Genomic DNA, 22,651 nt, shown 5'->3' on the forward strand with positions numbered 1-22,651 from the left:
GCGGAGTGATATATCAGCGAGCATTGCGTCTTCATAGAGAAGTCAATGGAATTTTACAAAATGCCAAATAAAACACGACAGAAACTGTATTTCGCTACACAACTTGTTTTTAATTATCAACAAACACGACGAACCACTCGGTGAGTAGCACAGTTTTGAAAATGAACGTTAAGTGTTGTTTTAATGACATGTTTGTGCATGGCCATTGACTTCCATTCTGAAGCAGTCAAGAGACGCTTCTAAACGAGTCAAAAACTCAAGACATGACCCATTGTCAAAATTTCTGGGTCCATCACTGTAGTTCATCCAAAACAAACCAGAAATGAGACTCAAAGTGTTAAATACCGGAATTATCCTTTAAGTAGATTTTTAATGCACTTGCAAAACTGTAATATCAGTTCTTGCCTTTCTGTTTTAATAACGTAAAAATGGATCGGTGGCTACACCAAAGATGAGTCAAAAGAAAGATCAAGCGCCAACTGAAAGCAGCTAAAATCCACAGATCTATTAGTTTTGTAATGTACTTTTGTTTCATGTGTAAAATCCCTGTAATTTCAGTGATTTTGGACATTAAGGGGAACATTTTTTTTCAGCATTTTATAGTTACCATAGTTACAACCATAGACTTCATATACCCACCACCTCAGTTTTAAACTAATGGCTCTTTGGAATGACATTAAGTGGGACCTAGGCTGTTATACTATGTTTAATTGCAGTTTTTTTTCATATGTGCAGTTTATTGTTCATATTAAGCTGTAACTCATTTCACATTTACTTTTTCAAATGAAATGTGCGCAGTACACACGATTACAAAAATATGGCGGTGTGTGTTCTGATGACGATCTTTGCCTCACACACATATGCACTGATCCTTGTGTACATGTAAAAAGTGAACTACACCCAGCCCTTTAGTTATTACAGTTGCCACACTATTTCTTAGATCATAATTCTGTCATAATTTATTCTTTTTTTATAAGGGCTGATGGTGTCTATAATATGGTGTCATAATGTCTATCTAATAAAGGCAAAAATGTCCCAAAAACATAACTTTAAAAAAAATCACAGTTTGGGTACTGCAGGAAAATATATAAGCCTACATCAGTTCGATTTTTATAAGCCATAAGTCATCCAGAAAATGTTTAATGCGCATTATAAAATGCTAAACTGGTTCATTTTCCAGACATAATTATTAAAAAAAATCTATAAATCTGTGATCTTAGTCTCCTTGTAAATGTAGTTGTGCATGTTTCACATTCCAAAGAAAACAAGATGAGCATCCCATTTTGCTGTGCAGTGTATGTGTGCGTGCGTGGATGCTTTTATATTTAAATAGAAGATTTTTCCATTTCGGCGCTGCTTTCTCAGCACTATCGTCTCTGAATAGATATGAGCTCCAGCACTCAGACAGAAAATAAGGAACCATGATCTTGAACCACGAGACAGAGGACCTTGATTAAATGCTCCCTGATAGTTTGCTGGTTCTCTCTCTCTCTCTGCTCTTGTTCAAAGGCAGTTGAGATTAAATTCTCGAACTTTAGCTGCCCTCATCAGCTCAAAGCCTCTACTAGCTCCAGATCGAAGGAGGTTCTGCAGATGAACAGCGGCAGTACTGACTTCTTGTCATTGCAAATCCGTTCGCTGTTTTGTGGATTGTTTGGTTGTGGCCAAAAACAAAACAAATGATTTCTCTCAAAAACCAATATACGGTTCAAAAGCGATTTTTACCAATCTAGCTAACAAAAGCATTGCGGCTATCTCGCGTAGCAAAAGCATGAATGCATTTCCCGGATGGAATTATCCATGCATTTATATCTGATTTTGTTACTAGTAAACGTCTACACAGTGTTTGCTACATGTATGCATTGTTTAGTACATCTGTTTCTGCCTCGTGCAGCATTCCAGAGCAGACAAGTGGTGTTTGGTTCAACGGACAGGCTAACAACAGGTTACCTGACACGGTTTCCATTTTTCCTCATCATATGAGTAACTGTCTGATATTACCTTGGCAAGAGTCATCAGATCTGTGTCAGAATATACACTTCATTCCTGTCTGTCGGTTTTTTCCTCCATTATTTTCTTTATTTCTCTCTCATTCACTTCGTCTCACTATCTCTGTTTCTCCTGGCTGGTTGTCAGGGCTCTGGAAGTGTGAGGGTTATTAGAGAGGTGCATTCTGGGAAACGAAATGAACAGCTTTCATCTCAGAGCTGTCAGGCACTCTTAACATGTTGAACTTAAATGGAGCTGTTAGACTAGTATCTTAAGTGAAAATACCCGCCTGGTTTCTCTTGTTCGATATGGATTATATTATTTTTGTCGCTAACATCTGCAGGTTCAAGGCTTGGTCTATGTGAACACACTGCAGTGGTTTGTAGCGGCGTATTATGCTATGAGTTTGTTTGTTTGTGAGTGAGTGGTGGGGTTTTTGTCTGTTTCACAGTCAGTAACACAGATGAAAGGATGTATACAGAACAGAGCATGAGAATAGACGCTGCTGACAGCAAGCTATACAACTATGCTGACTACATCTGTTTAGATGTGTATGTACTTGCAGGTTTATTATATTGGGGCCTATTCTATTTACAGAGCTTATAACATTATTAAAGGGACACTCCACTTTTTTAAAAATAAACTCGTTTTCCAGCTTCCCTAGAGTTAAACATTTGATTTTACGTTTTGGAATTCATTCAGCTGATCTCCGGATCTGGCGGTACCACTTTTAGCATAGCTTAGCACAATCCACCGAATCCGACTAGACCATCAGCATCGCGCCAAAAATCACCAAAGAGTTTCAATATTTTTCCTATTTTAAACTTGACTCTTCTGTAGTTACATCGTGTACTAAGACCAACAAAAAATTAAAAGTTGCGATTTTCTAGGCAGATATGACAAGGAACTATTCTGGCGTAATAATCAAGGACTTTGCTGCTGTAACATGACAGCTGGAGGCGTAATGATATTACGCAGCACCCGAAAACAGTCCCCTGCTATTGAAAGTAACCAAGGAGACTATTTTCGGGCAGTGCTTAATATCACTACGCCTGCTGCAGCCATGCCACACCAGCAAAGTCCTTGATTATTACGCCAAAATGTGAGTATAGTTCCCAGCCATATCTGCCTGGAAAGTCGCAGCTTTTGGTTTTCGGTCGGTCTTGGTGCACAGTGTGGCTACAGAAGAGTCAAGTTTAAGTGGGAAAGGTATCGAAACTCTTTGGTTCTTTTTTGGTGCGATGCTAATGATCTAATCAGATTCAATGGATTATGGTAAGCTATGCTAAAAGTGGTAGCGCCAGACCCGGAGATCAGCTGAATAGATTCCAAAACGGTAAAAATCAAATGTTTAATCTAGGGGAGCTGGAGAGTTTGCATATTTTCAAAACAAAGTGGAGTATACCTTTAACACCAGCATTTATGGCTATAATAATCATTGTGTACATCTAACTTATTTAATAAACAATTGCATTTAAAATCTGATTTAAAAGTCAATACTTAATCTCATTCATTTCTCTTGAAGCTTTTTCAGTACTTCTTTCCATCTTTGTTTTCTGCTTGCTTTCAGTTTTTTGCATATAAGAATATGCATCATTTCTTTATGAGTCTTTTCTCTGTTAAATGCTACAGCACTGCAAACCGCACAGCATTTGGATACATTTATATGAATCATAAACCGAAGAGAACCACATGTCTCTGTGTATGTGCATGTGTATTGAGAGATATACAGCCGGTGGACTGTGTCTGGCTCCCGTTACTCCCAAGCGTAATGTCTCTTCAGAATTGCAGCTACATTATGAAATTACAAGACTCACTGCTATTTGCCCCTTCCATATTTTATTAGTTCGAGTCAATCAATATATTATTATTTGATTCACTTTGGATGAGTTTAAGCACATACAGTATGCATGTAAGAATAAATGACCTCATTGGTGTACTGCAGGAACTCGGTTAGGAACCTGTAAATCCTCCAAAGATGGAGCGCCATAGAATAATCCCATCCTGTTGTCATGGTAACCTTGTCCCACTATGTACTCTCTCCTAAAGCACAGTGACCAAACGGGGCTCACAAAACCTCCTTAAGTGTACTTCTGTGACATAGCACGCCATAGTCTTCTCGGCAGTGATGATGAGGGATTTAGAGTTTTTCGATGAAAGGCAGATGGATCTCAACCAGAACTAAGAGCTTCCAGAAGAGACAGAAAAGTGAATAACTACAACTTGAATGATGGGTAACAGTGCTATGCACTGAGCAACTGTGCCACCTTAAATTTTCCAAATGATAATCGTTATGGCCTTATTGATTAATAACAGGCTCACTAAACCCCAAATCTATGTGTACATGTTAAGTAGGGCATTAATGTCCATAATAACAATGCTTTAAAGATCTATGTGTGTTTTAAAAATGCTGGCTTTGTTTAAACCCAACCACTACTTGCATTTACATATGCATTTGATAGACACTTTATCCAAAGCATACAAGGTTTAAGCATTTCATCAGTATGTGTGTTTCCATGACCTCTTGCACTGCTAAAAAAAGTATCTACCAGTTGAGCAATGCTGGGTTATTATTGCAACCCATGGTTGGTTCAGATATGGGTACATTTCCTATAGAATAATTTAACCCATCAATTGGGTTTATCCATATTTTACCCAGCCATGGACCCAGTCGTTTATACAGTGTGTGTTGTATGGGGAAGTCCCTGGCAAAAGCACAGAGACTCTTGGGTCAGTGAAGGACTATGTGCTATGGGTGGCATGTCCAGTATGCCAGACAGCCGTGGCACACCTCCATTACAGTAACGGCCGGCTTCATCCAGTTTCCCCTGGTGTACCAGAAACCTTTACTCAGCACTTTGACATTTTACATTGATACACTAACACACCTGTCTCTGCCTGTCACATGTACACTCTTCCTGACCATTCGCACTACATTGGCAGCCTTCCATACCTGCATGCCCCAGCCTGCTTGTCATCTACACCCTGCATCTGCCCCCCAGCTGCTTTAATGAATCCCACCCTAATTACCTTGCAAACCACAGTGTGGGCATATGCACACATGCACATTCTTCTACCCACTCTTAATTAACCTACAAAGTATGACCCCCATCCCAGTCAGCACACGCAAACATATACACAGCTAACCAGAGACTGGCAATAGTCAAAGGAGCGGACCATCTAAACAACTGCGGGACTCACGTACATTACCAGCTGCCACAGGACATCTGCTCTGTCACCTGATGCCGGAGATTTTGGGTTTCAGTAATACAGAGTCGTTCTTATGCCAAAATTGTGATCATCACGAATGCCTATATTGGTCCAGGCTGGTTTACGCTGGTTAGCGGTGACCTTGTTGGCACGCCAACATTTCAGCAATCAGATACTTTTAATCATTTTATCCTATCTATTGTATATAATCTAAACAAAATCTGGGTTGTTTTGAACTCTTTCAACTTGAACATATTCTAGGTTAATTTAACCCAACAGTTGGGTTCGTATATGTACATTTACATTCAGTTATTTAGCAGACGCTTTTATCCAAAGCGACTTCAAAATGAGGTAAACAATAAAAGCAATTAGAAGAACAACACAAGAACAGCAATACATACAGTATATGCATACATAAAAGCAACACATAAGTAAAATTAGTCTCGTCAAGTCTAACACCGTATACATAGCCAAGGTTTTTTAAGAACAGAAAAGATATTAAACTCTGTATTAGTAAATGAGGTGTTTGCGTAAGAGATGGGTTTTAAGCCAATTCTTAAAGATGAGGATCAGGAGATCTTGTATCAACCGGCAGATTATTTCACAGATGTGGAACAGATCCAGAGAAGGTAAGTGAAAGTGATTTTTTTTCCCTATTTGGGATGACACCACAAGACCCAGTGGATGGGAGCAGAGATTTGACTTAGAATGTGTTGAAGCATCAATTTGGTCCAAAAAGTACGACTTTATTCAGCATTGTCTTCTCTTCCGCGTCTGTTGTAAAGCATATGCGCTAGACTAAAGTAGGGCTGGGCGATATGGCAAAAAAAGTATCAAGAATCTTTTTTTCCATGTCAGTCGATAACGATAATTATCATGATAAATGACAAATCTTTATTCCTGTCAAATTTAAAGGCAGATTTTTGCTCCTGAATGAAAATTTAATGAAAAACCAGACAGTTAATAATGGTTTTAAACTACAAAAGGAAAATGTTTACGCGCATTTGGATTCCGTGATTCCGTCCGCGTTATCCGCATCACGAAAATCATAGGGCTCTACTAATAAATGAATAACTTGTCTCATCTTCCACTATTTCAAGTCTAACAGACACTGTGATTGTAAACCAAGAGCGCGTGCCGCATCCGGAAGTGCTTGCGCAACACAGTGCGTAAGCATTATCGATCACTTATCGATACTTGTCGTTTTTGTTTAATCAGGAAATTCTATATCGGTAAAATTATCGTTTATCGAAATATCGCCCAGCACTAGATTAAAGTCACGTGACTGCAGTGACGCGGATGATGTGTTATCCTAATACATGTTTGCGAAGTTTTTTTTCAAACTTACAGCGTGCGTCTCCCTCAGACTGTAAACGAAGCCCGGGCACACAAAAAAACCCTGCTGGGGCCCACCAGATATCATGTCATACGTCATCCGCGTCACTGCAATTACGTGACTTTAGTCTCGCGCATGTGCTTCACAACAGACGCGGAAGAGAAGACAATGCTGAATAAAGTCGTAATTTTGTTATTTTTGTCATTTTTATGCTTCAACACATTCTTACTGACCCACTGATGTCACATGGACTAATTTGATGATGTTTTATTACCTTTCTGGACATGGACAGTATACCGTACGTAGATTTTCAATGAAGGGTCACCAAGCTCTCGGACTAAATATAAAACATCTTAAACTGTATTCTGAAGATAAACGAAGGTCTTACGAGTTTGGAAAGACATGAGGATGAGAGATTAATGACATTATTTTTTACATTAATGACACCCATTTTTGGGTGAACTATCCCTTTAAGGAACCATTTTAAAGAGTTAACTGTACCTTTAAAAGTACACAATAGATCTTTAAGGTATGAAATTAATTATGTTAAGTATACATGTAAAGGTACAAAACAGAACCTTGGGGTACAACCCCAGCAACAGAAAAGGTGCAGTTATGTACTTTTCTTTATATACGTGACCATACATTCTACATTAATGTGCAATAAACTGCTTCCTTGCTTCACAAGTTGTCCACAAAATACTATACAACCATTATTTTCATGTGAATCCCTGTATAATTAATGACAATTATGGTTTTAACAATTCTCAATGCCCCAATCCTGATAACTATTTTATAATTTATAGGCATAATTAAACTAAATACTCAAGGTACTAACAAAAAAATCACTTCATTTTCTATATTTACTATAGTTCCCTTAGGTAGGAAGAATGCTATTAGTGTGACACAACACAATCCTCCTCCAGTGCCACTTACAGTACCTGCAGCTTGTGTGTAGGGTGGAAAAAGTCCAAACCCAGAAAACATTTTACTCCATTTCCAGTTTGATTGGTTGACATAAATTGAAAAAAAAATCTGACAGATCAGTGAGGATTTAAAATTTGTGTTGAGTAATGGCCTCAGCTTAAAGTATTTGGGGTCTTCATCTCATACTCGAGGTCCGAACTCCTGATACCTATAAACACTGTTTGCCTCTTTCCTTGTTCCCATTAAAGACCCAGTTTGGAGGATCACGGAAATGAAAAAGTGATCTGATGAAACGAGAGCAGAGAGATTGAGTGTTCCTATCACAGGCTTTTCAGGAGCTGCCTGCACTGTGGTGGTCCCTATAGAGGAGGCCCTGATAAACACCAGGTGCCAGTGCTTCACAGATTGAACTAATCTTGCACCGGCATGAGAATTTCTAGGGTTCTCTAATTTTGCACCCAATTAACTAGAAATTCTAATTGACTAAAAATGGACCAATCTGGTTGTGTACTGTAGGGTTGAATATAAATTGTGACCATCTGAGAAAGATGAGGCTTAGGAATAGGAGCATCTGGAAAACAGTTCTCTTCCTGCTGTGCATGTGTAATGATGGAATAAAGCCAGGAACATAGCACAGGGAAGACATAAAGCAGAGAAGATACTGCTTTGGGAGTCCCTTTCCGTAGCTGTGGATGATGTAGACTAGATCGCCGGTGAATGAGGAAGAAAATCCAGACAGAGTTTGAAAATGTTGAGCAATCATTTACACCTTCTTGTAAAGAGTTTTGTTTTTGCATCTAAAGCACCACCTGATCCAACACAAAAAAGAAAGTTCTGTGCAACTGAATTTGCTGAAATTGACAATTCCCAGATTTTGCGAAATGCTGAATCTACAACTTTTTGGTCCTGGAGCAACAAAACTGGGTTCAGACTGCTTACATTAGCTTATAGCTTAGGGTTTTGGAAATTCTGTTATCACTTTTATTATACTGATCCGACTAGAGTCTTCATTATTTCATTTGTTCTGTATGTAATATAGTTAATGGTATTAATACATATTCCCTATGCATGTTGCACACCTGTTCATGGTATAATGGCACATTCTCTGTAACCATCCTGTTCTTATATTATTTTCTCTTTTTCTTATGTGTCATGGTTTGTAAAGGAACGAACCCAGATGCAGGCAACAGGTAAAGACAGACAAGGTTTTCATACAAAAAAAAAAACACAAAGCAAACACCCACAATGGAGTAAAACAAAGCAATGCCAATGACAGATAAAAAAACAGGATAGGAATGAACTAAAGTAAGACAAGACTACTAGAATACTTAACATTAAACTTGAACAATGAGCTAGACAATGATTACACTACACTTCCACAGAGTATTCACAGGTAAGTACAAAAAAAAACAGTACAGGACAGCAAACAGAAGGGCATTAAATATGGCAGCAAATCAAAGGGCAACAGGTGACAATGATGAAACAATAACAAGGTGATTAACAAGGAGACGAGGGGTCACACAGCCCAAACAAAGGCCATGTGCTACTACACAAAATATGGGCCTGTCATGATCCAGCCTCAAGACTAAATACATTGCATGATTTTAGCAATCCTATAAGAGTATTACCTTGCACACATGGATTGTTTAAACTTGGGTACGACAAGTATGTAGACTGTACGATAATGACACCTATTGAATAGGGTGGCCATTCGTGCCAGCTCCACGAGACACGTCCCGAACAGGATTTCGATGCATTCTCCGGAACTTGGATTGGTCGACCGTAGGTACTGACTCTGTTGGTACTATTTACCACGCAAAAATTCCTTGGCATTTTGACTTACAGACACCGCTACTAGCATACAACACAATGCACGTCTCTTCTTTCTGCCTCTTGGTTGCGCGCGCAACCATTTAGTGACGTCGCCGTGCAACCCGTCTATACGTCATCAAGGTTTAATATTTCAGGTTCAATTTCAGAAAAGCAACCGTTACATTTCAAGGTAAGAATGAAACTACAATCATTGTATGTCTTAAAAGAAATAAATCTTAATTTTCTAATGTATTTTAACTGAAATGTGAGAACCTCAATGATGTATGCGATCGAGCAACACGACTTCCGGAGAACGCACCCGAAATACTGTTCACGAACTGGCACAAATGGCCACCCTACTATTGAATCAGAGGCTTTGACGGCTGCGACACGTGTAAACATGTGCTAGGGGTAAACAAATACAGGTCGTAGCAGCAAACACACCGTGTGTTGATCATGCTGAATTTTTGGCACTGTTGGAAAACTATCGTAGGCTATCTATGGATGAAAGACCAGGATACGGCCGCCTTCACACCTCTCTGTACGACATAAAATCACAGATGAAGAGCCCGATCACAGAAATCGCCACAACTGTTTCACGATGGCAATCTTTTGTCTGGGACAACCAAAAATCGAGCAGTGTACCCCAGGCAATAAAACAAGGACAAGAGGGCAAAATCATGATACTTATGGCAATGAAAGGGATATTAGTATGTAACTTGATTATTTTCACAAATGTCATTTCATTGGATGTTAACACATTTTGCTACAAAACCTATGCAAAACTCTCCACTTCTAAAAAAAAGTCTCCAGTCATTTTTCGTTATCCTTTCTAGATAAAAGTAAAAGCAAAATAATCAGCCAATATCCTAATATTAAAGACACACTATGCAGTTATACCTTAATATAACCACTTCAAAGTTATTTTGGGTGGTAAACAAAGTCATAGTAGGGCGAATCATCCTCCTGTTGAAGCTCGGGGAGGACGCCGCTAGCAAAACCAGCAATACAAGCTTGAGAGGAGCGACCCTGAGAAATCTTGCGAGAATCACGACTTGCTGTATGGCAACAACGTCACACACGTTAGGCTTGTTCGACTTCGTACGGCGCCGCTAGAACTGACAGACAGATGATGTCAAAATGCCGTCTCTGATCATTCTCGCGGTACTTTGACGTCATTCGGCTGTCGGTTCTTGCAGCGCCGCATGAAGTCGAACAAGCCTGTAAACAACAACTGTATGCGGGAATTTGAGACGTAATGCTCAGCGATGGAAAAGTTAAGAAAGCGCGTTCGAAAGAGAGTAGGAAAAGGAATCTGACCGCTTTAGGAACCGGACAAGAGTCCCACTCGGTCAGGCTTTTACCCGTTGGCGTGAGCTAAAAGACAGCACTGGATGCAACAGGGATGCTGATCTGATGATCTGATTTACTAGATGTGACACGTGTGCGTATGTTTTTCATGCTTGAGTTGGTTATTTTCCTTTGTCTCTAGACAATGAGTTTGTAACAAAAGTTAAGGGGACATGGTGCAAAAATTAAATAAAGTGTAGTTTCGCGTGCGAACGCGAAACTATCGCGTGCGAACGCGAAACTAAACTTCCAAAAAATCTGCAAATGAAGGTTTCGTGTGAGCACATGAAACTGAACTTTAGATTTTTTTACTTCAATTTCACCTTAGGGGCTCGGTAATATTTAGAGCCTTGAGCACGTGTCACTCACACAAATTTCTATAAATTTAGAAGTCCGTGGCACGACTTTCTTTTTCATGTAATTTTATGTATTGTTTTCTCTTTTTCCCCTATTTTTCAATTATTGTCGCTTGGTGTTGGGGTTAGATTTGGGGTTTGTGTTAGGATGTACTTTTATGTATTGGTTTCTACATGTTTTTCTTCCACTTTTAAAACTATTCTCGCTTGGAGTTGGGTTTGGGTTAGGATGTCTAAAAATGTAACAGAAAGTGATTGTAACCCCAAGCGACAATGGTAAGAAAATAGGAAAAAACAATGAGAAAACAATACATAGAATGAAACGAAAAAAAAAGTTGTGCCACAGACACAACAATCTATTTATAGAAAATCATGCAAGTGACATGAAAAAGACCTTAATGCTCAAGGCACGAAAATAAATGAATTTCGTGCTATGGACGCAAATAAATTAATCAATATTCGTGACTATAACACGACTTTCAACGAGATCAGCCTGGAAAAAAAAATACGCACTTACATTTGCTTTAGTTCATCAAATTCTTCTTCTGTGAACATAGATGACATAAATCGCTGTAGCGTTTAATGGATTATGCCAACAAAATGGTATTCTGAATGGCCTGAGGCCGGTATTAAGTGGATTTGAAGCGGAAGTATTATGATGAATGTGTAATGCATGTCGAGCGCATTCAATCAATCATCTCATTTTTTAAAACGTTTAGCGGCTTTTGCATCTCAGCTGTTATGAAACAGCGACATAATAGAGCAGAGAGTTACAGATATATTTTAGTAAGATGTAGGAGTTAAAACCCTTCCGATAAATCTTGTCCAACATCAAAGCTTAATTTTCCTAACTTTTTGGCTGTCATCCACCCACCTGGTTATGCTGACAAAGCACTTGAGTTCTTTTTCAATGGTTTATGCTGACATTCAATTAGTCCCAAAACCAGTGCACCTCCTTGCAGTTAATGACTCTGAACCATAATTTTCCACAGAAAACACTTATAACATTTGTCGCAAAATGAGGGTTGAAAATAGCCCAGGGTCAGTGCAGTCAGCATGACACAGCAGTGAAGATTTCTTTGTTACTGCTGCTTTGTCTGTTGTTTTTCATAAAATGTTTCTCTAATGAACTGCAAACGTTTCACACGCTTTGTTCAGCTGGATTTAAATTCATCTCTATAAACATAGGTTATCCAGTGCTTTGATGACGATGAAGCGTTTAGGACATAACATGCATCACTCGGATATAGGCCTGAGACGTTTGTAAAAAGCAATTATTTTGTCTTTCATCACCCTCTTAAGCTTGCTGTGAAGAAATTCATCAAAGGTCACCGCAGGCCTATGTCAAAACATGCTTCTACATATGGATGCTTGGCTGTGGTTGTGGGTAGAGACAAAGGCAAAGAGCTACATTATAGAAAGAAAAGAAACAATTTAAAAGCAACCACAAAAAGCAATTTAAGCCTGAGGTTTAAAATATCACGTACAACGCAAAAAATATTGTCTTCTAACGTTATGAAAGAAAAATGCAGATCTGCGGATGCAACACATTAGTGTGGTAAATGTTCCTTTCTTCTTCTTTCATTTTAGCATTGAGTGTCTCTCACCTCATTTATTCAAACAGCCGTCTCAGCTGAATAATAACGATCGATAAGATCATTCATCTTTGAAATATATGATCACATATCCGTGAGCTGCCCGCAGTTTCTTCCATTTGCATCCATATTAGCAGCAATGCGAATGAATCAGTCAAATGTTTCATTACTGTAATATTTCTGATGGGGCTGCAGCCGTACCTCACAGTCTTCATATCGTTGGATGAGCCAGAAGAGCTTGCAAATGAGATTTAGATAGTTGTTTCGTTAATGATTTTCACTAGACATATATTAATGGTGGTTAATGTTGTTGCTGTACAGATGAGTTTCTTCTGCTGGCTCATTAAATGGTTATTGTGTTTATTTTTACCTTTCACTGAAACTCACAAAGGTAAGATCTTGGGCAGGTACAAGCTTGCATAATTAATTTCATTTTGAGTAAATAAAGCTGAAATATTGTTCAGCATACTGCTATGGTTTTGGCTGCTTTACTAAATGTGACACGTGTGCGTATGTTTTTCATGCTTGAGTTGGTTATTTTCCTTTGTCTCTAGACAATGAGTTTGTAACAAAAGTTAAAGAGATAAAGAGCGCCATCTACAGATGCAATTTAAAAACAAGAAAGAGACGAAAAGATTTAAGCGTGTTGCTCTGCTGCCACCCAGTGGTCGTTCATGAAATGGATGTGATGTTTTTACGACTGCTTTTGTTTGAAGAAATTACACGATTATTTCGTGTCTTAAATGTGGTCAGTTAAATACCAGTTTCTTCCTTTATTTATATGTGAAGATGAGAAAACATTTATCATTTTTTAAATGAGCTAGCGTCAAGTGCAAGGCAATATTTCAAGAAGATGTTAGGTAAGAACACAAAAGATTGAGAGTTTTCGTACATATAACATACCTTAAAAACCACGGTCAAACTGAATTGTTTGTTTATATTGTTTTTCTCTGTTTCTCAATTCCAAATTAGAAGGTGGAACGTGTATTTTTGAGCTCAAGTGTGCACTACAACAGAAACTCGGTAAGTGGTGCTATTTAAATCTACATGAAGGTCTATAGATGAAGAAAGCGAAAGAGTTTAGTTTCATTACAGAAGTGCTAATCTGCACGTGCTATGTAGCCTATGTTTGTGCACATTATGTGAAGGATGTTTGACAAGACCATAAACTACGGTTCTGTTTGACAAGACCATAAACTACGGTTCAAACGTTTAGGCTCACTTTCCTACCTATTTGTTACACTTCATGTTCTGACTAAAATCATCAAAATGCATCAAGAATATTAAATTAGCACCTTGGGCATAGGAGGAGTTTCAAGTTTGTGTTTGGGGGCACCCACAGGCAGACAGAGGAACTGCAATACTTTAAGATAGAGATGAGTGGGGCTTGATGGATTTAAATATGATTTTAATCACAAATATTTTAGCCTTAAGTTACTCAGTATGCTTACTAAAATAATAGGATATGAAATATTTAAAAAATCTAAATTGGCTCTGGTCTGGCCCCCTCAAATTCTGCCTATGATAGTTAGTAGCAAAATGTGCAGAAAGGTTCTGACATTATCACACTGAGATTTTAAGTAGTAGGTATTGAAGAAGTCCCTGTCTATTCTGGGTTTTTGCATTATTAGCAGGGGCCTCACTGGGCTCTGAATGTTTTCAGTAAAGTTCTGAATGTTCCTATTATTATTATTATGCCATGTAAGCATCATCACTGTGGTTTCATGCAAGTCATGCGCATTAAAATAATTTCTGTTAGAAGCCCAGAACTGCTCTTTGCACATCAAACACTCAATGTACGCTGTCATTTACTTCCGTCAAGGTCTATCCACTAGCCGGACTCACGCATGTTGCCACGCTTACACACACGGGCCGCAGTTAACTTCATGTCTGTGCTTGTTTATCAGTCTTTCTAGTGACTAAACTGACCTCTTGAACAAATACCTTGTAGAAAATAAACACATTTTGGTTTTCAAAAGACAAGGGGAGTCAGTGAGTATGGATCACTGCTTTGCGGATTTGGCAGACAGGCAAAAATGTAAGAATCTGTAGCTTGTGTTGTATAACTTAAAGAGCACCTATTTTTTTTGTAAGTATTCCATGGAATTTTAATTTGTTAAAATTTAAAGTAAAACTTACTTAAAAAAGTTAATGCAAAAATGACGTACTATATTTTTAAGTAAATCCAGCGTATTATTTTTTACAGTGTATTGTCTAATTGACGTTTTTTAATTTCCTTTGGTGTGTAAGTGTGTATCAGTACATGTTAACGATATGCACAAGGTACAAACCCCAAATTAAACGATGACGCGAGTTATCATCTCCAACGTAAATCTCTTTTCTTGGACTACAACAAACATACAGATTGTAGGCAACAGTTTACTTCCTGGGATTGGTGATGTAGACAAGATCGACATTATCATAATTCCTCCCACTTCGGACTCACAGCAGCCTGTAAATTAACTCCTGTTAGCAACTAAATCTTTCAAACATGGTAAGGAGCGTCACGTTTCCGGCTAACGTCAGAGGTATTCTGGCCACTTACAACTTACAGATTAGCTGGCCAATCAGGAACACAGAGCTTTTCAAATCTGTGCATTTCAGGAAGAGAGTGAAATCTCGGTATGTGGAAAAAAATGTGGGTTTGTTTTTTTACCATAAACCACACAAACACATTTTATTATACCAAATACACAAATAACATTGTTTTTAGCAATGAAATAGGTGCTCTTTAATTTTACACGGTAACGTTAGCTCAGTGTTATGGTTGATACGCTTTAGTTATGACTAAGGTAATTTACTGGTTATTTATTTTGCTTGTTATGAGAAATAATCTACTCTAGAGGGACTCTGTTGTTATTGATTCTGCAGCAAGATGTAGCTTCTTCAGGCATTTGTAAATGACTGTTTAACTTATTGGTTGCAATGTAATTTTGTTGTAAAACTCACTATTTGTCAAATAAGGATATTTGTTACTGAACAGCCCTGCCACTGTAAGCATCAAATATAGATGTTATTCATAATATTACATTTTCTAGTTTTTTATAAATCTTTAAAAAATTTAAAGATTATACATTTTTAAAAACTTTTTTTAGGATCCAAGTCAGTGCGGAGCTATCTAGACCCTCCCTCTTTTTTAACCAATAGCATTTTGTATAATTCAGCAAAGCCACATTTGACAGCCTTTGAGCATCAGTTATATATCAAACTGTTATTACAGAATTAACGATAACATTTACATTTAATATTATAAAGTTTGTGCATATGCAGCAGTGTTTGTCTTCTCTTCTACTCGTCAGTGCTATTTATAATGTTGATGGTTTTCTAACTGTTGATGCTCTCTGTGCTGTCGTGCTGGAGCACCCGATATGTGTTTGCGCTGTATTGGCTCACGGAACACTGACTCATTTAGTATCTCCTACATTTCCCATATAAGAACTAGTAAATGTATTAACTAGTGTCTCATTTCAGACACTTGTCATTTTAGGCAGATTCTACAGATCATTTAATTGGACAGGACATTTGATGAGATGCTGATGTGTAGGATGACGTCTTAAAATTCTATACTTTTTTAACGCACATGCCAAGTTTGTATGTTTTGAATACTTATATAGTTCATTCCCATTTAAATATATATATCCTTAAGCCTAATGTATTGGTTAATTTAGATCTTATGGGAACATTAAAGGTAGTGTGTGTGAATTTTAGAGGCATTTAGTGGTGAGATTGCGAATTGCAACCAACAGCTCACCCCTCAACTTTAAAACGCATATGGTAGCCACTAGAGTTCTCAACAGGTCGGGTCGCCCTGACAAACCCCAACGGGACCCGTGGGATCGGTCCGAGTTCGGGTCAAAAATATAAGCAAATGACTCGCGTCTGGTCGGACCTTGGGCTTAATCTTTTCCGCTCAGTGAAAAAAAAACATTTATTAACCATCGCTGCTGTTCACCGTAAAGAAAGTTTGGCTGCATGCGTGCAACGTGCATCATATAGAGGGGTGGGCGCAGACCTGACAGCGCTGCATGCATGCCTTTAGCTTGGTGAAGAAGTTGGTGAAAAATAAACTTGCCGCAGGTGAATTCAACGTCGCAACTACAGGAGTGGGAAAATCAGAGGTCTGGAAAGTTTTTATATAGGCCCATGTAAAGTTTATTGATTCAGTTGTTTGCATTGTTTGTATTGTAAGTATTGTGAATTGTAAGGCTTGAACATTAAAGCCTCATTCACATTAGCAGCGACTAGCAGTAGCAGAGCGACGCAATTTCATTGATTTCAATGGAAACTCGGCGACACAAGCGACATGTGACCGTTGGCGACTGGAATGGGCGTGTCCAGTTGCATGTCAAAGTTGAGAAATGTTCAACTTTATGCAAATTATGAGGGACTGTCGGGAGCGACCACCAATGAGAACGGGGAGTTCACGTCATCCGTGTCTCATCTGTTACTGGAGTGGACGTTACTCATTTGTTTATGACAACCAGATTTAGAAACGCCCCTTTTGAAAGAGACAAGTGACACACAGTGACAAAGTCGCTTATAATGTGAATGTACCGTAAAGGTTGATTTGAATTCCTGTCTGCTGGTCATGATAATACGTGTATTGGAACAAAAAGGGGGGGTCTGCGGACCACAGGCGTGGTTTCTGGCAGATAAATGTTGATATGTCTGGTTACATCAGGTCCGGGCTTTAAAAGCCACTGGCCGGGTACGATCGGGTTGTAATTTTCAGGCCTGTTGACAACTCTAGTAGCCACCACAGGACAAACACACCCTCTGTAAAACAGCTTGTGCGTTTATAGCTACTGTAGGAACATGACGGCGACTTCCATGTAAGGGGACCCGCCGTGTATATGGATAAAAACGTCTCATTCTAATAAAAACAATACATAAATACATTATGTAAGGTCTTTATACCACTGATAATATAGTTATTTATAATATATATTGCATTTCTGTCAAGAGATCCTTCTAAAAGTTACACAATGCACCTTAAAAACAAGAAGTTAATATTAAGTGATTCACATTAAAGTGACATGCTTCATTTCACCAACAAAAACAGTTCCAAATCCATTAGAATTATGCGTCTCTGCAACAATACAAATTGTGTTATTTATAGTGTTTTGTTTAATGGATGAATTTGCAGTTTTTAATGAACTGGGTGAATCAATGATTCACTGACCCATCTATATAATACTAAATGAATCCTTATTTATTACCATAACGTGCTTTGAATTATCTTTATAGGTCAAAGACTATTCCTACACTTATAATATCTGTGATTATAAATCATGTAACACAAGTACATAACTATACTAACATGAGTAAACAGCGTGAGCCCTCCCCCCCCCCCCCTTTTTGTAGGGCCTATCCATATGTGGGCCCTCCAATGAAAATTCATGACACAAAACGATCTCAAACTTAGTATTTTAAGTAAAATGCATGTTAGATTATATAATGCTTGAGCATCTGTTCTGTTCTTTATATCCTAATTTCACTGATGTTTGATTACACAGAATGTATGATAATTTCATATATTTCATACAATGCCATAAAACTGGCACCATCTGACTGCTCAGAGAGGTTTATATTACACAGATTATTTATCTGTTATTGCTTGTAGACTAAGGTGACCAGATTTTTCAAATGACAAGCAGGGACATGTCCTAGTTTAATGGTTAAAATATCTTTGAAATCTTATTTCTTATTGTCTATGACAGGCATCTCCAACTTTTTTGTGAGCAAGGGCTACCACATTGGATAAAACAAATCTTTTTGTTTTATTTTACTTGTTGATTTGTTTTATCATTATTTAAAATGTTTACATGCATAAAAGAAGCTTAGCTAATATTAAAAATATGTATAAATATTAAAATTAAGGCTATTAATAGAATGTGCTTTGGCAGGCAACTCAAAGACTTTGTGCGGGTAACCTGGTGCCTGCAGGCACCATGTTGGAGACCACGGGTCTATGAATTTAAAATCGAGGACAAAACCTTTTTTGAACGTTTTCATCTTTTTATTCTTGTGGTTTTATGAAGAACAAAACACCAAACAATGGGACTGCTGTAGACTAATATTTAAATAAAAGTTAATTTAAGCCAATTAAAAGTATTTGTGAACAAAAGTGCCTTAATGTTGACATATACAATCATTAGTTTTGTGTATAACCACTGGGGAAAATAAATATTCTAGCATATACAGTATATGCTTGTTTTCCACTGTTAAGACACAAAATTTCCACAGTTACAGGTGATGATTCATACACTGTTAGACTTAACTGTAATTTCTACAGTTACTTACCACAAAATGCCCAGTAAAATCCATCATTTTCTTTTACAGTTCATTACTGTAATATGCATTGCATTATGGGTATTAACATTTAATTTACAGTGATTTACCTTATGTTTTGAATTTGCGGTAGACTGCTGCAAAACAACAGCAGTGGTGCTACTGTAGTTGAATAAAAAATCATATAAAATGGAAAAATATAAAAAAATATATCTATGAAATGAAATACATTTTATTTGTTATGCTTTTAGCAGTTTTTCAGCAGTGTAAATAATTTATTGAGAATTGTAGATAGAAACAAGAAAGGGATTATGGATAAATGCTTGACCGTCAGATTTGAATTTGACCTCAATACTTCAAAACACTATTGACGCCAAGATTTCACTCCTCGGAGTTTCGGGAGAGTGACAGAAGAGGCTAATTTGGGAGTGTAGCAAGTAACTTTCATCAAGTGACTCACTGTGGTAGTGTTATGGACCTACGACACGGGCAATATTTTTTTTAAACTAGGTTACAGTAAGGGTATTATACTGTAAAATGGAACTGCGGTAAAGGCATCATACTGTAAAAAACATGTACAGTTATGGTACTGTAATGGGCCGTTACAGACTTACCGCATACAATAAAAAGTCTAACAGTGTACATTCATTCATAAAGACCTTAGTCAGAACAGTCTTAAAAACGAATCTGCTTTTTGCTCATATAATGTAAATTTATCAACAACTAATTCAGTATGATGAAGGCTACTATTCATTGCTGCCTTTTCTTCACCATTATTTCCAAATCACAGCAATCAATCAAACATTAAACCAGTCTGCTCCCTCTATAACATCATGATTTACATGATTACATGTTTTCATATGCACACATTTATTAAACTGTAGGTTTTTAAAATGTGTTGGCAATGACAGCTCTAAAAATGTACAGATTAAATGTATACGTTGTGGTGTCTTAGACATGCCAACATTAAGAATGGCAATCCCAAATTCAAGCCGATTGGCCGGCGTTCGTGAGCAGCTTGCGTGGACGCATCACGTCTCGGTGTAGTTAAAGACCGTATTCAAATGTGTTGTTAATCCAGCAAAGTTAAAAGCGGTGACTATTTTTAGCTAGTGTTGTTATCACACATCAGTGGCTCTCTGTATTAAACCCTCCGCCTTCACAGAGACACACGTTTACTCTGCGCTTTGGCTGGATCACACTTGTCTCTCACCAGCTCAGCTTTACTGAACACACTTGGAGGGATTGCTATGGCAACTGGTTGCTATGGGTGATGTGACACCACTACATGCTCATCTTGGTGAGGGAAAGAGGGAGTTGGACTACAGAGGAGAGGAATGGAAACAGAGAGCAGCGGATTCTCGTTTGATTCCTGAACGTATCGACGAGCTGCCTCGAAAAGTTGTGAAAGACATCCGTGTCTGGGTGGACAGCCGTGATGGAAGCCGTCTGTCTCTTTGGTTATTTCGGATCCCCGTCACCCACGCACTGATGAATCCTCTTCAGTAACAACAGGTGAGAAACTAATGCGTTCGTTATGTGTTTACAGTGTTTCAGGTTGAACTGTCACAGCTGTCAAAATGCAAGCTAGGGATTTTATGTGAGCTCAATCTAACGTGTACACACACAGTCACACGAAAATTGCATGAGTAAAATGGAGATAGTGATGGGCACCTTGTTTACAGGGATCCAAAATCCAAGGCACCCAACGCCTGTGTTGTTGATTTTCAAGCAACACATTGTATTTGTACGATTTCAGGTTATCTGAGAGAATTCTTCGCATCGGTGGTTCACACAAAATCCTTGTTAGACTCTGAGGCAGATATCAGAGGGAGTGCCAGGGCTGATCGTGAGTGCTGGCATCAAAGAAGTGAACCATTAAAGGGTCACCGGCTGCCACAGAAACAGAAGCGGGTTTAGAGAATGAATCGTGTTTTGGTAGGAAAATGGATTCGATTGAATTTACCTGCTGTAAAATCAGAGAGATGCTGTGTACTCAAGGCTACTTATTATCCCCAGTGAGATTTTCAATGTGCATATGAACCGGAGGAATAACATATAATTGTGATTCACAGCTGTACAATTATAGTAGTCTTATGTAACATGGTGTATAGCAGTAAAAACGTGAGGCCTGTGTCTGATGTATTGACATACGCACATTATACACGTATGTATATATTTACAGTATTTATTCTCCAAATCAGTCTGGATTCTATAGCTTCTTTTACCATAAATCTTATGGTCATATTTCATGTTTAAAGAAGACATTTTCTTAGTGACGTTCTCTAACATTTTGTTATAAAATGTGTGTTCTAGAATGGCTCTATCCAGGAACCTGTTGATTTCGAACGTGGTGAAAATGGCCGCGTGCCCCTGACCCGTGGCGTCACACTGGACAGGATGGCCGAGCACCTCCACAGCAGCACGCTGTCTGCGTCTGGGGCCAACCAGCCCATCCCTTTCCTCACGCTGGAACAGAAGGCTGCCTTTGTCTTCGTCCTCCTCCTCTTCATTTTTCTGGGGCTGCTGATCGTGCGCTGCTTCCGTATCCTGCTGGATCCCTACAGCAGCATGCCGAGTTCCACATGGACGGACTATATGGAAAAAGACACATTCGACTATCGCATCGCCTGAGGTTTCGAGCTGGGAGACGTGCGATGGTTACCTCACACAAACACACACACACCACCACCACCTTCACCTCAAATACGCCACCTCAGAGCTGACTGTACCTTTCAAGTGTTGTTGTTCTGTAATGGTGGTTTCGTGTACTTGGTGGTCTGCACTTAAACGTACATCGTCTAACAAAGGTTGATACAGGGTTTTTATAAACTCACAGATTTCACCACTATCCACTGATGTCACATTCAGCGTAGCTGAAAACTCTTAGCGATGATGACTCATTTATGTTTAAAACCTGGCAAATAGCTTTATCATTTTGAATGCATACGGTCTTTTGTACGTCCAAAGAATGACAAAAATTGCAAAATTATGTAAAATAAGGTTAATCCGTTTTTGAATGAATCTTATCATGAAAAGCACAGTGCATCGGTTCCAGGATGATTAAGTCCTCTGAGCTCTACTTTTAGGGACTCGAGCTTTGCGCCTTACGAATCTGTGTGTTTACAGAACAGCAAGACAAACTGGCCTTGCTGTTATTCAGCTAAATGTCAATCAATGTACTGACCTACCAGCCTCTATGGGCAATCTGAATGTTTCACTTGACAATGTCTCCCCGCCTCTCTCTATACAGTGTTTTTAATGGACTCTGGTGTCTGATGTTCTGCCAATGTTGAAATGGACTTTTCTTTCAAATGTTTACTGTTCTGCCCTGGCTTTCAGCACAGTGTTTTTCTCAGTCTGTGATTTGCTTAAAACTTGCGTGTTGAATAGAAACGATGCCGAAATAAACAGGTGCAATATATGTCTAGTGTGCAGAGGAGGTCAATATTACCATTTAGGTGCAACTTAGTTATTGCTTTAAAGTCAGTGGTGGTTGTTTTCCTAGGACACCGGTCTGCTGTTCTCACAATGCACATTGTGTCTTAGCTGAGTGGTGTGTCTGGTATTTTTGAGCCTTTAAATGCGGAGAGATGCTGGTGATTTTATTCCAAGAGAAAATGTGCCATGTAGTTTACAAGTGGCTTTTGCATTTTAATGTGCTTTTATATTTGTTTCCGAATAAAATGATATGTTTACATCTCACCCTGTCGAGTGTCATGATAAATAACACTAACAAAAAAATGTGATTAAAAGGCATATTGCATGAGTTGTTTATTGATTCT

General features: G+C 38.4%; 1 protein-coding gene across 2 annotated transcripts; it reads left to right on the forward strand.

The window, feature by feature from the left end:
• The first annotated feature begins 13,274 nt into the window (after positions 1-13,274).
• Positions 13,275-22,571, forward strand: LOC129448152 (cortexin-2). Of its 2 annotated transcripts, XM_055210285.2 has the most exons (5): positions 13,275-13,435; positions 13,548-13,598; positions 20,083-20,381; positions 20,626-20,804; positions 21,183-22,571. In XM_055210285.2, exons 4-5 carry the CDS (start codon positions 20,790-20,792, stop codon positions 21,498-21,500), a joined length of 333 nt encoding a protein of 110 aa, XP_055066260.1. In that variant the 5' UTR covers positions 13,275-13,435; positions 13,548-13,598; positions 20,083-20,381; positions 20,626-20,789; the 3' UTR covers positions 21,501-22,571. The 2 variants fall into 2 exon arrangements, with proteins under 2 accessions (XP_055066260.1, XP_055066259.1); XM_055210284.2 differs by lacking the exons at positions 13,275-13,435; positions 13,548-13,598 and having other exon boundaries at positions 19,808-20,381.
• Positions 22,572-22,651: the final 80 nt, after the last annotated feature.

Source organism: Misgurnus anguillicaudatus, chromosome 10, assembly GCF_027580225.2.
Source record: "Misgurnus anguillicaudatus chromosome 10, ASM2758022v2, whole genome shotgun sequence".
Classification (NCBI taxonomy): domain Eukaryota; kingdom Metazoa; phylum Chordata; class Actinopteri; order Cypriniformes; family Cobitidae; genus Misgurnus; species Misgurnus anguillicaudatus.